The 16,128-nt window shown below is 37.0% G+C and overlaps 2 protein-coding genes across 8 annotated transcripts; both read right to left on the reverse strand.

Moving 5' to 3' along the window:
- Nucleotides 1-210: 210 nt before the first annotated feature.
- LOC104809554 lies at nucleotides 211-4,693 on the reverse strand. 3 transcript variants are annotated; one of them, XM_010535570.1, is made up of 18 exons: nucleotides 4,354-4,691; nucleotides 3,790-3,954; nucleotides 3,538-3,643; nucleotides 3,289-3,384; nucleotides 3,106-3,207; nucleotides 2,943-2,978; nucleotides 2,725-2,835; nucleotides 2,308-2,391; nucleotides 2,107-2,225; nucleotides 1,912-2,013; nucleotides 1,708-1,824; nucleotides 1,565-1,630; nucleotides 1,413-1,479; nucleotides 1,266-1,319; nucleotides 1,011-1,106; nucleotides 781-807; nucleotides 607-642; nucleotides 211-510 (listed from the first exon to the last, which is right to left on the reverse strand). In XM_010535570.1, the coding sequence occupies exons 4-18, from the start codon at nucleotides 3,367-3,369 to the stop codon at nucleotides 364-366; spliced, it is 1,245 nt and encodes a 414-aa protein (XP_010533872.1). In that variant the 5' UTR covers nucleotides 3,370-3,384; nucleotides 3,538-3,643; nucleotides 3,790-3,954; nucleotides 4,354-4,691; the 3' UTR covers nucleotides 211-363. The 3 variants fall into 3 exon arrangements, with proteins under 3 accessions (XP_010533872.1, XP_010533873.1, XP_010533870.1); XM_010535571.1 differs by lacking the exon at nucleotides 3,790-3,954 and having other exon boundaries at nucleotides 3,289-3,372; nucleotides 4,354-4,693; XM_010535568.1 differs by lacking the exon at nucleotides 3,790-3,954.
- Nucleotides 4,694-6,369: 1,676 nt separating this feature from the next.
- Nucleotides 6,370-13,726, reverse strand: LOC104809555 (katanin p80 WD40 repeat-containing subunit B1 homolog). Of its 5 annotated transcripts, none has more exons than XM_010535575.2 (18): nucleotides 13,386-13,726; nucleotides 12,674-12,804; nucleotides 12,255-12,372; nucleotides 11,854-12,080; nucleotides 11,650-11,752; nucleotides 11,429-11,499; nucleotides 10,974-11,048; nucleotides 10,746-10,889; nucleotides 10,444-10,609; nucleotides 9,381-9,845; nucleotides 9,030-9,287; nucleotides 8,607-8,663; nucleotides 7,991-8,514; nucleotides 7,694-7,807; nucleotides 7,397-7,471; nucleotides 7,200-7,312; nucleotides 6,878-6,994; nucleotides 6,370-6,758 (listed from the first exon to the last, which is right to left on the reverse strand). In XM_010535575.2, exons 1-18 carry the CDS (start codon nucleotides 13,408-13,410, stop codon nucleotides 6,629-6,631), a joined length of 2,913 nt encoding a protein of 970 aa, XP_010533877.1. In that variant the 5' UTR covers nucleotides 13,411-13,726; the 3' UTR covers nucleotides 6,370-6,628. The 5 variants fall into 5 exon arrangements, with proteins under 5 accessions (XP_010533877.1, XP_010533874.1, XP_010533878.1 ...); XM_010535572.2 differs by having other exon boundaries at nucleotides 9,381-9,851; XM_010535576.2 differs by having other exon boundaries at nucleotides 10,444-10,606; nucleotides 13,386-13,725.
- Between the last annotated feature and the right edge of the window lie 2,402 nt (nucleotides 13,727-16,128).

A 16,128-nucleotide genomic window follows, 5' to 3' on the forward strand; every position in this document is an offset into this window, starting at 1 on the left:
TAGAAACCATGGTTAGAGTCTTATCCTTCATAAGAATAGATCGCATTGTCAACTTCGGTACAATACCGATTAACGCTATGTCCTACAGAAAAAAAACAAAATAGAACGAAAACACATCTACATGCAGATTCTATCAATGATCTACTACCAGCTAGTCCATCATCAATCAGTGTCAACGTGACTCGTACGATTCCCAAGAAAATTTCCATATATATATAAATATATATATATATTAGAAATTATATGTCCTGAAACAATGGGACCAGACCAAAATCTACAAAGAAACTACAACACATAAGCTACAGTACTAACCATGTGTGTGTGTGTATACATATATAACTTCTGTTTTTTTCAAATGCGTATTTAAGAAGGGATCCGTCTGGATATTCGATTCCGTCTCTGAAGAGACAGTCGGGGAGGGAAGGGATCGACCCAGCTCTTGTCTTCCTCGACTGCTCTGTTCCATCTCTCTTTGAACGCTTTCAGCTCCCATGTCGATTGCCTCCTTATCTGCTTCCTCCCCAGAAAAACAACAACAACAACAATTACCCTCTGTTTCCAAGTGTTTGGTTTCTGTGAAAATGGAAACTGGAGAAAGAAAATAACCTCTGTTCTTGAATCGAAAGTTGCAGAGCCACGTCTCTGATCAAAAGACAGGGCAAAGAACACGAACCAAAAGTTCATAGAAGATGTGAGATTCTTGTCTTAACCAGAGACAGAGAGAGAGAGACATTTGTTTTTTCAATGGCGATATATATATATAAAAGTCTGATTCATTACCCGAGACGATACGCTTCGAGCTGCAGTCTGCAGAGAAACAGAAAACGCCGATTAATAGACGAACGAATATCAGCGAACATGCAAGGGAGTTGGCTCAGCTCGGCCCGGATCGTCACGAAAACGAGCTGGAAAATACTCGGTTTTAGCTGTAGCCCGCGAGCCCGTTAACAGGTCAGGAAAACATTGGTTCAACTCGTTCAAAAAAGAGCCGATGCAAAAGAAAATAATACCTTCTTCTCGGGGTGTCCACTGCCACCTAGTGTCTGAATCCCGTGATGAAAGACGTATTCGCTGTCCACGATCCCGACCTTCTTCGTTCGATCGCCCTGCAACACTCAAAGGTTGAAACTTCAGCTAAATCCCGGGCATGAAAACGCAAATTCTTCAAGAGGGGAATCCGACAAATTTTCGGGTTCTTTATATATCAAATCAAATTCTTCGACTTTCTAACGTTTGGAAACCCGAAGAAGATGAACTGTTGTCACCTGTGCGCAATACCCAAGTTTCATATCCATTCCCCATCCATGAACAAGATCATTCTGCAATCAAAATTACGACCACATAATTTGCCTCGGGATGATGATTTCAGTAAAGTCGGGATCACATATATCTTCAAGAAAAAGGACTAATACTTGTATAAGATGCCAAGTGCAAAACCATGCAGCTCTCGAGAAAACCGGAGCCATTCCTTCCACAAATCTGCACTCCGAAAAAAGAAGATATGAAATCGAAAATACCGACAATAGCCAAAATCCTTGACAAATCATGGAATTTCTTGTGTTACCCTGTACAAGGAGGACCTTCACTAGCATTGGAACACTTCATATTGCCTCTATGATCGTAAACTCTCCTGTATTTCAGAATTTTGGTAACGAAACCACGAAAACGATAAGAAAAATCCGAAAGAATTGATCCAGAGGAACTCACCGATGAACTCGTTTTGATCGAGAACGAACTGTGATCCTATGATGAATTTCGGTAGAGTTCGGGTCTAAAGCAGGCTGAGATATCTCCAGCCCTTCTGATTTAATGATCCTAAGGTATCTACAGAAAAATTCCAAAACTACGGTAAAAATTGATTCGGATTTAAGATAAAAAGGTGCATAGTAATGCTTCGTGTATTCGATTCACCTTTCGGGATTAAAATTCTTCACACCGAGATCTTCATCCCAAAGAAATATGTAATCGTAGATGGACACTACATCGGGGTGAAGAAAACGTTTCGCAAACCACCTGAATACGAGCAAAATATTGAAAAAAAAAACGATAACTACATTAACGTTATTATTAAGCATAGTGTATACTCTTGTGACATTATATGCTTACCATTTTGTCTGGTTCTGTGCAACTATATGTATAGCCTTCGAACTCCACACTAGATCCGACCAGTTATCCATTTTCCCGTCGTAGTGGAACAGAATAACGGTAAAATTCGATGGTAGAAACTGAGCAAGAATTACGGTTAAAAAGAAGTTTTTTCCCTCTGCAAAGTATTCACTAACCCGAGCAAATAAAAAAATGGAATACCTTTTGTACAACGGTATCGACATTGTCCTTTTGCGTAATACCTACCGGCATTGCCAACAAGTTACGGTTGGTCAATTCGCCTTCCTGTGATTTATAGAAAACAAAGGTTAAAAAAAGGTTACCTATCTGCAAAAACACGTTTGTTCACATTGATGCTAATTTGATTAATTACCGAATAATTGAACCGACACGAACCGAATCAAATATAAAAACCGAATGGTTACGACCTCTCTAAACCCGAACATTTCTTGAAAAACGAGTACATTTATCAATAAAAACCAAACCTGAACCACAATAGAACGGAGCCCCAAATCAATAGCAAAACGGAATGCCTATAGTTTTCCTAAAACTGAACCCAAACTCGAAATGGCCACCCCTAGATGCTAGTGAATTGAAAACTAACCAATCTCCACTAACCTTTAACCTCGAGCTACTTCTGGACCAAAGAGGCTTCAACTCCAAATCTGACCTCGAGTGTCTTATACCGAGAGGTAAGCCTTTCAACCATTCATTATCCGGTTCAGATTCCTGACCATGATTGTGAAAAAAAAAGAGACTTGAACTTTATACCGGTAACGGGTCAAGAAACACGAAGAAAAAGCTTAATGTTATTGATATCGGATTTTAAATGTTACCTTTGCCATTTCAAGAGGATAATCTTGTTCTTCCATCTGTGAGTAGAGAAGAACACGATAAGTGTAAACGATCAAAAGAACCGTACAAAGGAGAATTTACACGGCTTTGCCCAGAGAATTTCACATCGAATAACACAACAAATGACAAACAGATCCACCATACCTCTGTCTGCTCATACTGAATGTTAGTTGTCTTATACCAAACGATCAACAGAACGGTACAAAGGATCGCCATAAACGGCTTCATTTTCCACCCCGATTTAACCTGAAAAGCCCACACTACACAATTTCAAAATCAAAATCGTCTTGTACGGAGAAAATCAACTTCTTGGAAATGGAATCGTACCCCTTCCTGTGAAGTGTTTCTTCGTTTCACAAGTGATTTCCATGACTTGATCGATTTCATAGACGGCAAAGCATGTTCCATAACCTATACAACAATCTGCAGAAGACTCAGAAATCTGCAAAATCAGAGCTTTTCGATTTCCATTCTCCAACAATAGCAGAAGTAAGAGCGATATACAAACAAACCCACCGATTTTGCATGAAGATTATCAAAGCTTTTAACGAAAAAAGAAGGAAACTTTTAACTCACCCGTATATCAGAGAGCTAACAAGAACACGAATCCGAACTACTTGTCACCAAATCCGTGTCTGAAAGGCTGATTCAGGTACATGCATGCTGGCTTCAGTCCAAATATCTGTAGCAAGAACTCACCCATTGTAAAGCCGCGGCCAAAAAGAGACAAGACTAACTCAAACTTCAAGATTAGCATAGAGGAAATAAAATCAGAGCCTTAGAAAAATCTATCTATCTGCAAAGAGCAACATATGATAGAACAAGAACCTTTCAATGAGACGGAATGATAACTGGGAGCTTGGAAAACGAGCAATCAAAGGGTGTTTATCCGAAGACATGAAAAATTTTTCCCGAGAAAATGGGCCATACAAAGGTGACGCCTTTCGGGGGATTTCGCTTACTTTCCCGGAAAATGACGAACCATCGGGGTCACTGAGAAAGCGAAACGGCTAAGGGATTTGAGAGGACGAAGAAAATTGGGAAAGTTATGTAAAAAAATTATTTTATATAAAAACAAAAATCAGATCTAGGGGGAGCAAATACTGTTTATGGTTACAGGAATTAAAACGCTCCTTCAATGCGAATTAATTCATGGGAAAAAAAAAAGAAATCTGCAATCCTCTGTCTATGAACAAAAAAGAAATAGAGGCAAATGCAATGGAAGGAATCTGAAACGTGAATAAACAATTTTGAAATTTTACGGGAATAAATTAATGTCGGCGTAATAAATATCGAAGCCCTGATCTTTTATTACAAGGGACAAGACATAAACACAGAGAGAGAAAAAAAAAAGACAAGAGGAATCGTCAAAGTGAAGAAATTTGAAGAAACCTGAAGAAATCTGAAGCATGCAGAATCAAACTGTGATGAAACATCACCAGCTGCAGAATCAAAGGGAAGAACCCATGAAGCTCGTCCACAGAGAGAGAGAGAGAGAGAGAGAGAGAGAGAACAGAGCTTTTTTTTATCCGGAGGAACAGATTTCCGAAATAGGTCGATGGATCGAACCAAACCCAACAACGAACGAATCTTGAGTGGAAGCGACTCGTGTCGTCTGATGAATCTCTCTCTCTTGATTAATTGTTTATGTAATTATGGATAAAATAATCATCTTTGCGTAGGTTGGATTCTGTGACCGAACACGAGAATTGATGGATCAAAATTTAAAAAAAAAACAATTATATGTTTTTGAAAGGAAAAAAGAAGGCAATAAAGAAAAAATATTCCATGTTTTGCGTTCCGCCATTATTGTTTTTTACAACGAATTCAATGAGACAGCGTTTGCCTGTCGTTTACTCCCAAAGCAACTCCTAATTACTTAATTAATTCCTTTTTAATTAGTTTCTTTTTTTTTTCTCTTTTCTTGCGATTTTTTTTTTTTGATAACTAGGATAGTTCTCCGGGACTTCGGCCCGACTACATCCACCCTAGGCCCGGGACCAGTCTTTATTCTTGCGAGTTGTCAACCGGTATATTTAATATTTTTTTCCTCTCTTTTGTAATTATATCTATATACATCAAGCTTATTATCCAAAAAAATTATTGTTATTTTTAAAAGAATTTTGAGATAAACCCCTTGGTGATCAAACAATATGGATTTAGTATACACATGACTAGCCACCATTCGTTCGTTGAAATAATTAGTATAATATATCCATATATATTCATATCTTTACCAAAAAAATATAGCATTGATATATATATATATATAAGTCCACATTTATATATGATTACTACTGATCCGTCAATTTTTTGGTATACCAATTCCAATTTCTCGTGACAAATCTGTTATCTTTCGGTACCTAATTCTTTTGATTTTATTTTTTTTTTAAAATGTGAAACTACTCCTTTGACCGTGTATTAAATACAGATTATGCAAATGGATAATCTATTTCTACAAAAGGCAAACGTCAACACCATCATTCAAAGACTGTGAAGTGATTTATTACAGTTTCATTAGTTAGTAGACTCGTATTTAATTGTTTTCCATATATTTCAATTTAAATTTATGTTTAAGCCCAAATTTTCCACGACAAAAAAATTAATCATAATATGAATCAGGATATAAAGTTTGATAGAATTATATATCTAATTTCCAATATATAAAACCAAAACAAATAATCATATGAAATAAATGTAATATGAAAATTTATTAAAAATATTTTAAGATTATATTAAACTTTCTTTACGGAATATATATTTGCAAATGATAGTTCTTCGCATTCAATTATAATTTATATATCCAGTCGCTAGCATGGCAAAGTACCACAAAGTCAAGTAGTAGATTATATTAAAAAATTTAGTAAGTGGGAACAATTAAATTTAAAATTATAAAGAAAATATATCCTTCATTTTGCTTTTATGTCCAACAGTTCACGAATACGAACAAATTATGTTTTATAAGTAATTTGACTTTTGTTCACTATAGTTTGGCTTTGTTACAATGTTCATTGTACTTGCACAAAAAAAAAATACAGAAAATATATTGCTATGAATAATCATTATGTTTATGTTACAGCCTGCATGCATGCTTAAAACTTGTATAATAAAAAAATGAATTACGTTGTTGGTAGGATAATATATGCTGCTTTTTTCAGTTTAACTTAATTTTATTTGATCGAAACATAATTAAAAGAGTTAAATAAATTCCAAAACGAAAATGTTAAAAAGTGGTTAAAAACACTTTTTAACAAACAATAACATAAAGAGTCCTTGTCTGTCTTTTCCTATGTTATAAGCAAATGAAATATTATTATACATCTTTAATCACATGAAACAAATAATATTATCATTATAATGGATCAATTTCATATACTTAATTTCAACAAAAGAGACAATACATCAAGGGAGAGGCATAGGAAATAATATTAAGAACATTAATCACTGAATCAAAGATCACATGAATCAGTATCAATAGCTCCAGCAAAAGATGATTTACAACATACCGATTTTCCGATACCTTAATCCATGTGTCCCTTCTCGAGTTTTTGCCCAAAACCCGCCACGTGAAACAGCGGATTTTGGCTGAGGGAATACGAGAGAAGCTTTGTGTTAATATTCACACCCAAGATCTGGTGAAACCCGTGAAGAAGATGATGGCCATGGCCTATGGTTCTTGAAGAACTAGATTTAGCTCTTGAGACTTTCTTGATATTATACCGCCTCGTTTTGCGAGTACAGGAAGAATCTTCTGAACCTTTTGCAATTCCGCGAAACAACTTCTGCAAATCTCTAACCTGCATTACGGAGTTTATGTTTTGTTTGTTTATTTAAAGGCAACAAAGGATTAATCACACACCAAAATCTGATTTCATAACGTTCAAGAAACCTAAACCCATGTCCCAATATCAAGTACCTTTCCTCCGCATGAAGATCAACACCTACAATTCGTGGAGCTGAGACGGTTGAGCGTATAACAGAACCAAACGCTGCTACAAGCTTCAAGAGCATTTCCAAGGATACATTTACAGGCCTGTTCAGTCGTGTAAATAGTTCACGGTCAAGAAGAAGATGACATAAATTATGACAATCCATCTCTTTCCTTTCTTAAAGTAAAGGGCTTGAGAACATCAAATGGAGTAGGAAAAAGCAATCAACAAATGGGTTTATTGTTTTTGTTCTCTTTCACAAGCCAAATGTGATGCCAAAGCATATAGGTATTACGAGTTTTTTTTTACCTCTCAGCCCGGCTACCCAATAAGCCAGAGAGGATAGGGAGCAATTCAGAAAACAGATCAAGTTTCAGAACCTCTGTTTTATCCGTTAGGATACCGATAACATCTGCCTGGACCTGTTCCAGGATCAATGAGTTGGGTTATCTAAGCATCATAGATCAAACGCAAGAATGCTTAAAAGTAGCTACTGTGATACTCACAGAATGATCGGACAGCTTCTTCAATGCACCAATTGCACCTTTAATATCTTTCCGTTCCCAAAAGTGTCTTACAATCTGCATGTTCGTAGTACAACTACTTAGAGGCACTTTGTGCTCCATACGGAGGGAATAAAAAGGAAAAACATAGTGACAGAAAAAGAAGGAATTTTTTGCCCAAAAAAGTACACAATAGCTAGAGTTTTGCCGAATATTCAAATATTCAAGAACGTCCAAAGTAACGGTAGTAACACAAAAAAGGGAAAAGAGCCCAAGGAAAATCACAGAGATAAAAATTACCTGTAATTTTGTCAACCTCGACTGAAGAGTGGTTAAGAATGCATCATGAGTTTGATTCAAATCTTCAAGGATGTCACTATCATTCTCCCTCCCAGATATTTGAGGTTCTTCTTTCTGCAGATGCAAAAACAAAACAAAAAAAAATCATCATATAAAAAACTTGTCATTGTCGAGCTCTTCTATTCTCCTATACCACCCATAACTACTAGAATCAAATGTGCAACAAGCTGGATATCCAACAGAAAGGTAAAATTTTTCTGTTTATTAGCTGTCTGATTTATGAAGAACACTCGTTACCTCGGCTGAAATATCATTAGCTGGTCGATTTGGTGTTACATGCAACTCATCTGCTGTCTTATTAACCACTGGATCGAGTACCGTAGGGCTAGCTCGCTGCCTGGATGCTATATGAGACATATCAGATGTCTGGTTATTAGCCTGATCGGATCTTGTAGGCAATACACGGGCTGGAGAAGTCCTAGCTGATAGTGTCGAAGTTACAAGAGACTCATCAGATGTTGTTATATCAGACGCCTGATTGAGTACCACAGGCATTACTCGTGCTGGAGTACTCCTAGCTCGCCGTATTAAAATCGTAGTAGGCTCTTCAGACATCGTGTTAGTTGTCCGATCAAGTACTAGAGGCATTACCGGGTTTGGAGTTGTACTCACTGCATGTCTCTTTGTTGTACTGATCTCTTCCTGCATATTAATGTTGTGATTTGATGTTGTACTAATTGTCTTCTCTTCAGTATGAGTAGATTTTTCTCTTCTCTCAAATCTCTCGACCAATGAACGTGTCCTTCCCGAAACAACTTTTACTGCAAATATAGATACTCTTACAAAATAATAACTAGTGACTAGACATTAACGATTAAAAAAACGGAGAGAGTAGAGATAGTGACTGGCTTACCTCCTCTTACAATCTTAACAGAGTTCGACTCATTGTTGCCTCCAGGGGATTCGAGGCCTACATAAACGAATATTTATGTTGACCAGTTACAATTGATAATTGCCTCGAAACCAAGTAACTGAACCAGAACGAACAACAGATGATGAAAATTATAAATCGAGTTCAAACACTAACTAAAAAATTTAGATTTTGGTAAACCATATGCTACTCTTTTTAGTAACTTAATAGTATTTAGTGGCTCTTCCAGATCAACTTCCTCAGGTTTGGTAGACGGGCTTTTATTTAATAACATGCTTCTCATAAGCTGAAAGATTGACAAGAAAGTTTAGCCAAACACATTAAGGGTGCATGAGTTTTACTAGGTACTTTGTAAGCAGAAGCGTCTATTAATTAGTGAATTCTGATACCGAATCAAGAACTTACTTTTCAGGTCATAATCAGGTTTTTCAGGTGATAGAACTCTTTCAGGGTTGCTGGCAACACTCTTGTTGATATCCTCCTCGGACAGGTTTCTACCACTTCCCTCGCTAGCATAGCCTGCTTGTAAGTCTATGTCTGTTGAGTTCTCTAACCCACCCTTTTTATGGTCAAAAGTTCCAGAATCAACAGATAATGTCCGTCTAGCCTCACTAGACTTAGGATTTGGTGACCTCTGTACACGAGGCGGTTTCAGCAGAATACCTGACACATGATTTAATGAGATATGGAAAGAGATATAACTAAGGCATCCAGAAGTTATATTTGATGAGACTGATTTAAGAACTGGGAACCCACGATTCACTTCATTAGCCGGTGGTTCTGGCGATAATGCTTTTTCAAACTTGTCCGCAATGCCCTTGATTGTAGAATCCTCCACTTCAGTTAATTTCATACGCAGGTTTTGAGTACCTGCCTCCTTTTCAGTATCGGATCCGCTTTTCTTCTGATCCCCAGACAGAACAGCAGCTGACTGCTTTGTTTCATCAAACTTTGTTGCGGTTTTTCTTACATGAGCTGGTCTTAGTAACATCCCTGGTCTAGTTCTTGAGAAAGCGATAGAGTCCCTTCCAGAATCAGAAGAATCTCTTCCCATATCACTGTCCCGCTGTACAACACTAGGCACGAAAAAAGACCTGTCCTCTGTTCGTCCAACAGACTGCTTCCGGCCCATCATACTGCTATCTTTTCCAGATTCCATAGGCAATACCACTTTTGGAGCACTTAGGGATCCTGGCTTTTCTGCAGCAGTAGAATTTCCACCTGTGGCTTTAAACAGAAGAGAGAGGCTCATATTAGAACAAACATAAACACTAGAACACTGAAGTGATATACATGAACATCACATTGTTCTGATTTTTCACATCCAAAAATTAAATCGATTTAGATTTATAGATTCCAAGTCCCACACTGATGCCATCGATAGGACAACTTTACTCATTTAGTAAAGCTCAACTTGAAAGAAGACTATTAAATTGCATTTCAGTCTTATTGAGTTTCAATAGCCATAAAACGTAAGGTACGGCGCAATTTTACAATGGTGATTGTGATTAGAAAGCTCCAAGCTTTAATATCCTTCCTATTTCTATCGACAAGATCTCCTAGAAGGATAGCAATGACCTACATTCAGCTAAATTTTATTCACAATAAGCAGATTCAATTTTCATTTATAATTGTGCACAAAGGAAGAAAGGGCAACCAGAAAACATCAACAATCTTCTTACATCAGAATGTTGGACAAACCAGGAAAGGAAGAAGGAAACTCTAACCATTAATAAGTTTACCCAATCAAAAGAACAAACCTGAACTCTAACTTCAAAGAAGAGAAAGACGAATGCATGAAAAGGTAGCATCCACTCACAGTCAATATATATGTTTTTTATCTCCTTAGTTTCATAATCTGGGGATGTACTTCTCCTTGGTACACTCCCTGTTCCTCCAGAAGATTGATCATCTATCATACTAAATGTTTTTTCCACATACTCGTTTTTATCCACCGTTCCAGCTCCATATGGCTCGATAATCTGCTAAACTTGAAGGAAAAAAGAAAAGGAATCTGAGTATCTAAAATCCTTCCATTTAGGAATCTGAGTATCTAAAATCCTTCCATTTATTAACTTTTAAACTTTCAAAAAGCATCAGTAATCACAACCAATGACATACCGATATATCTGCAGCCCATATTCCAACAGAATTTCGGTAGTATGAGCAACCCAGGAGCTTCCCTTCATTGATACAGAAGTCACCAAGTGTTGACCATCCCATATCAACACCATCATGGCAAACCACAGGTTCCCATGAATAAACCTGCATTACAAGCATGAGTTGATGATATCAGCATTTGAAATTGACAACACATGAAGCCATACAGAGTCATGAATAAAATCAAACCTTCAAACCATCATCCAATCCACAAAAAAGGGTCTGACCATCCGGATGAAAAGCGATTGAACGAACTCCAGTGGCCTGTGAAACAAGAAATACAAAATGTCTGGGTGAAGATTCAAAAATGTACAAATGATGAGAACTTTATGATAAGACTGCAAAGTCTCCAAAAGAAATTACTTCATCAGAAGCTATATTGTATATAAACAGTAACTCAAGAAGTTTATAATGAATTGGCACTTCTCCAACATGCTCTTTTCACAGGAATGGGAAAAAAGGAGTTTTCATATAATGTAAGCGTATGGTGATTCCTCAATCACAGCCGTATAATCAACTATCACAATAGAAGGTTATAAAGATGAAAAAAATTGCGGTATTCTCTTGGCCAAAGCAGGACATAGTGATATCTAAGCCATCAAATTTACCCAACACCTGAAATTTTGAAACACAAGCTCGAGTACCTCTGGTCTGGAAGATCCAATCAGTTCAAATGTTTCCAAATCCCAGAACTTGACAGTCCTGTCAGCAGAACCTGAATAATAAATTGGTTGTACAAAAAATCAGAGGACATGAAAATAAAAATGTTCATAGAAATTCAGTTCATCTAGTTACAATTGTTATCAGATTGGCAATTTTTAAATGCAAAGAGAAAACGAATGAAGATATGCAAACAGAGACTCACCTGTGGCAAGGAGAAACTCAAGTGGATGGAAGTCAATGGAACGAATATGTCCTTCATGAAATTTAAAATCATGCAAGAGCTTTCCAGCAATCAAATCCCATACCTATTAAGTACAATGAAGAGCAAACAGTTATAAGAACATTTATGGGAGAACATTTTTCTTAAAGAAGCACAAATCCCCTTATGTGATACTGCTGATCTTACTTTTACAACATTGTCAAGTCCTCCAGACACTACCCAACGGCCATCAGGACTAAATTTGATAGTGCTAATGCCACGAGTATGACCCTTGTACGTGTGAATGCAGCCCTTCTTTCTGATATCCCAAATCTTTAGATTCGAGTCCATGGATCCAGATGCAAAAAATTCACCAAATGGATGGAATTCCACAGCAGAGCAATTTGATCTGTGTCCCGTAAGACCTTGAACGACTACACTTCAAGAGCAAGAGTGAAAACAAGTAAACCGCTCTGCTCAGAGAACCATAGATTTCACTCAGACCACAACTCAAATGCATCCCACATGTTCCCATCAAATGGAGCAATCTAGCATGTAGACAAAGTAAGTTATTTTCTTAAAAAAGGAAAGAAAAACCAGCGACTTACTCTTTGCTTCTTCCAGATCCCACAGCTTTATCATACCCGAAGAAGATCCAGCAAGCACCAAAGCTTCTGCTGAGTCAAAAGCTACCGAGTCAACTGGGCTTGTATGCCCACAAAGACTCTGCAAACAAGACAGATAAAATACAAATCATTATTCTATCAATGCGCTACCACAAGACAAGAATGCAGAACAGTATATGCTTTTACAAGAAATGGCAGACCATAATTTTACAAATGATGATAACGTGCATGATAACAAACGTTTATGCCACCAAATATGGAACTCCTGATGAATTAATTTAAATATGGCAAAAAAGGTCATCAAGAAACCGAATGAAATTTTGTATCATTGAGCAGACGGATAACAAATAAGACGAATGTAGTGGAACAAATTACACAAGGGAATAAACATGAACATGCACCATTAAAGACGTAGGCTTGCCAATTGCCCAAAGGTTGACATTGCAATCATCTCCACCGGTAATAAGAAGCCGTGATGTCTTCTTTCCAATACGCAGACAATTCACATTTGCAGGATGTGCCAAAAACTCCTCTATTTTTCCAAATCAAGTCAAGTTATAAGCAAATAGCATACCCTTTGAAGCATCTTGATAGCAAAACATAAAGCAGATAGACTAGGATCATAACTTTTTTACAGATTTGATCATATCCATAAAAGAATCAAAACAAACACATAAAACACATCTTGCAGTTTCTTCACTCCTCTGTTTTCCAAATCAAATCAAGTTATTAACAAATAAATACCTTTTGAAGCATTTTGGTAGGAAAAAATAAAGCAAATAATAAACTAAGATCATAGCTTTTTTCACAGACTGCATCCACAGAAGAATCGCAACAAACAGAGAGAACACAATTTGCAGTTTCATCTCTATCATCAATTCAGCTATCAAACAAGTCTTAATCCGACTTTTCAGATAAGACAGAGCCCCGAGAATCCAACCCAAAACAAATTTACAAATGTTGAAGCTAAACCCATTAGCATCAACTAGAAGGTAAGATCAGAAAAGGGATAAACCCTAGAAATTCAGCGACAAAACCACAAAAAATTCTTAGGATCGAGCTCAAAACATAGCTAAAATTCCGACATCGACAACCCCGGAAACATAAGGATACGCAGCTTATATCCACGCTTCGCCATTTTAACTTGATTCAGGCCAGAGAAACCCTAAACCCGAAATCGGATTCCATTTGCGTCTGCAATCAATCGAAGAGCCAGAGAATCGGAACTGGGAAATGAATTGTCAACTCCACGACAGAGGTCGAGATTTCTCGAAGATCCAAGGGGATAAGCATGGAAAGAGATTGCTTCTTGTCCAGAAATCAAATCCAACGAGCGAGAGATAGAGAATTGGATTCTGGAGAAACTTGAAGGAGAAACAGATAAAATAAGATTCAAATACTTTACCAAAAAAAAAAATAAGATTCAAATAATAGTTGCAACGAGCAGGAAGAGACAGGGAGAGAGACAACGGAAAATGTAAAGCGGAGAAATTTCTACCTTTTCAGATTTTTTACATTTTCATTATTTTTTGAATTTACGAAAACACCCTTGATAATGGCACGTTTCTCAAACGCAATGTATATATATTTTTTTCATAAAAGGTTAATGAATTGATCAAATAATGATTACAAAAGATCCAGCCAATGCTCTATACAACAGATTACCATGCTCCAAAAAAAGATAAAATATCAATTTTCAAAACAAACAGCTATCCTATTGATTTATGCCATTGTTGTCGGAGGGTTGTGATCGGATACTTTCCGTAAGGAGATATCAATCAGACAGGGGTGATTGGGCACTAAAAGATCTCGTGGAAAGAGGTAGTAAAGTGTTTTTAATGCTTCGGTCGACTTCGTGGCGGATGTAAGCTGTCGATTTGTGTTCTCCGGTGAATATCCTTCGGTTTCGCTCCTTCCACAAGTAATAGGCGGATGCTTGCACAATCAGTTTTGCCAAGAATGCTCTGTGATTCACCATGTCGTTGGTTGTATTGCTCAACCATGTAGGAACTTGGACTGCAATTGATGGTTGGAGAGTAGATATAAGCTTGCCATTGGACTCCAAACCTGCGAACTAAAACAACAAGAAAAGAAGAGGTGGCCATGTGTTTCTTGCTCCGTTGAACACAAGACGCAGATCTGATCCACTTGCAATCCCCAGCGGCTAAGGCGATCCTTTGTTGGCAATCTTGATAGCATTGTAGGAAGGAGAATCTTGGTACTGCATGCTTAAACCAAGTGGTTTGGTACCAATCTACTTCGATTAAATGCTCCCTTATCAACTCCCATGTGTTTGCAGCCGAAAATTCCCTCTTAAATTCTCCGGGCTTGTGCTTCCAAGTAGCTATATCTGGTCCCCGATCTGCGTTAGGTGTCTGCACTGTCGTCAGACGGATAAGAATCGATTCAAACGCATCAGACCGTGCTCCTGGGACTGACCAGTGTCCACTTCGGCATGCCTCAGCCACAGTTGCATCCAGACCAATGCGCATAAGACGCGGACCTGCATTTCCTGTTACATCAAGCAAAGGGCGCTCAACTAACCAAGTATCATGCCAGAACATAGTGTTTGTTCCATCCCCGATCTCCATGCGCAAAAATGATTTGACTTCTTGTTGGATTGAGAGTAGCTTTCTGAGATTCCATGATAGCCGATTTGACACGGTTGTTGTCCAATAGCTCTTCTTTTTCCATACGTTCTGCTTCAGCCATCTAGCCCATAAAGAACCTCTGTCACTTAGTGTCCTCCATACGAGCTTTAGCCGGTGGACCATGTTCAGATCCTTTAGAGTTCTGATGCCAAGTCCTCCTTCTTTCTTTGGTCTGCAAATCGTCTCCCAAGCGACCCTCGAGGGTGATCTACGAGCAGAATGTGAAGAACCCGCCCAAAAGAAAGTCGCGCAGAGGCTCTTGATAGCCGTAAGTACTGACTTGGGGAGAAGTTAGCACGTCGACCTCTCTATTTATTTTGTTTCTTTATTTCCTTGGGCATTATTACCAACACCATTATAAATAGAGTTTTTTCATGACAAATTCTTTTTTTTTGTTGAACTTTCATGAGAAATTCAACAATATATATATATATATATATATATACTTATTACAAAATAAATATCCATGAAACTAAAAATAATGTAAAAACTAAATAAATATAACATTTACAAATAAAAACAAAACAAAAATCCAAAATATCCGATTAGAAATTTAGAACGACGTGAGGTGACCCGAATGGACGCATCTTTCGAAGTCTACGTCTACAAACCTCGATACATCTCATTTCTGTGATTGCGTGAACTGTTATATATATATATATATATATATATTTATTGTTTTCACCCAAACATATATATTTTGAATGTGTGATCTAATTATGAGAAAAAAAATATCTTTTTATGTGCCATATTTACAAATATTTAAATATAACACCTTTTATAAGAACTGAAATTTACAAATTAACAAAAAAAAAACAACTCACAAAGTCAATCTATTTGCCCAATTTTTATGCACCAACAACAGCAGTTATTATAAATCGACTAGTCTTTTTTTTTTGGTAAAATAAATCGACTAGTCTTGGGTTTATCTTAGAAGTCTTATAAGAAATATGATATTTGAATTTTTAATATATACGTTGAGCCGGTCTAATTTGCTTACAGGTTCGTATAAGAATATTTAAATTAAAATTTCTCCATTTTTTAATCATGAGATTTTTTTTGTAATATCTGTATATATTAAATGATCTACGCATCAAAAGATTAATCGAATTAAACCGTAAAAAGTATTTCTCCTATCAACTTCTCGAGGGTAACAACGACGTATGAAAATCAAATATCCAGATTTTAATAAATCATAAATTTGA

Source organism: Tarenaya hassleriana, unplaced genomic scaffold, assembly GCF_000463585.1.
Source record: "Tarenaya hassleriana unplaced genomic scaffold, ASM46358v1 Cleome16, whole genome shotgun sequence".
NCBI lineage: Eukaryota > Viridiplantae > Streptophyta > Magnoliopsida > Brassicales > Cleomaceae > Tarenaya > Tarenaya hassleriana.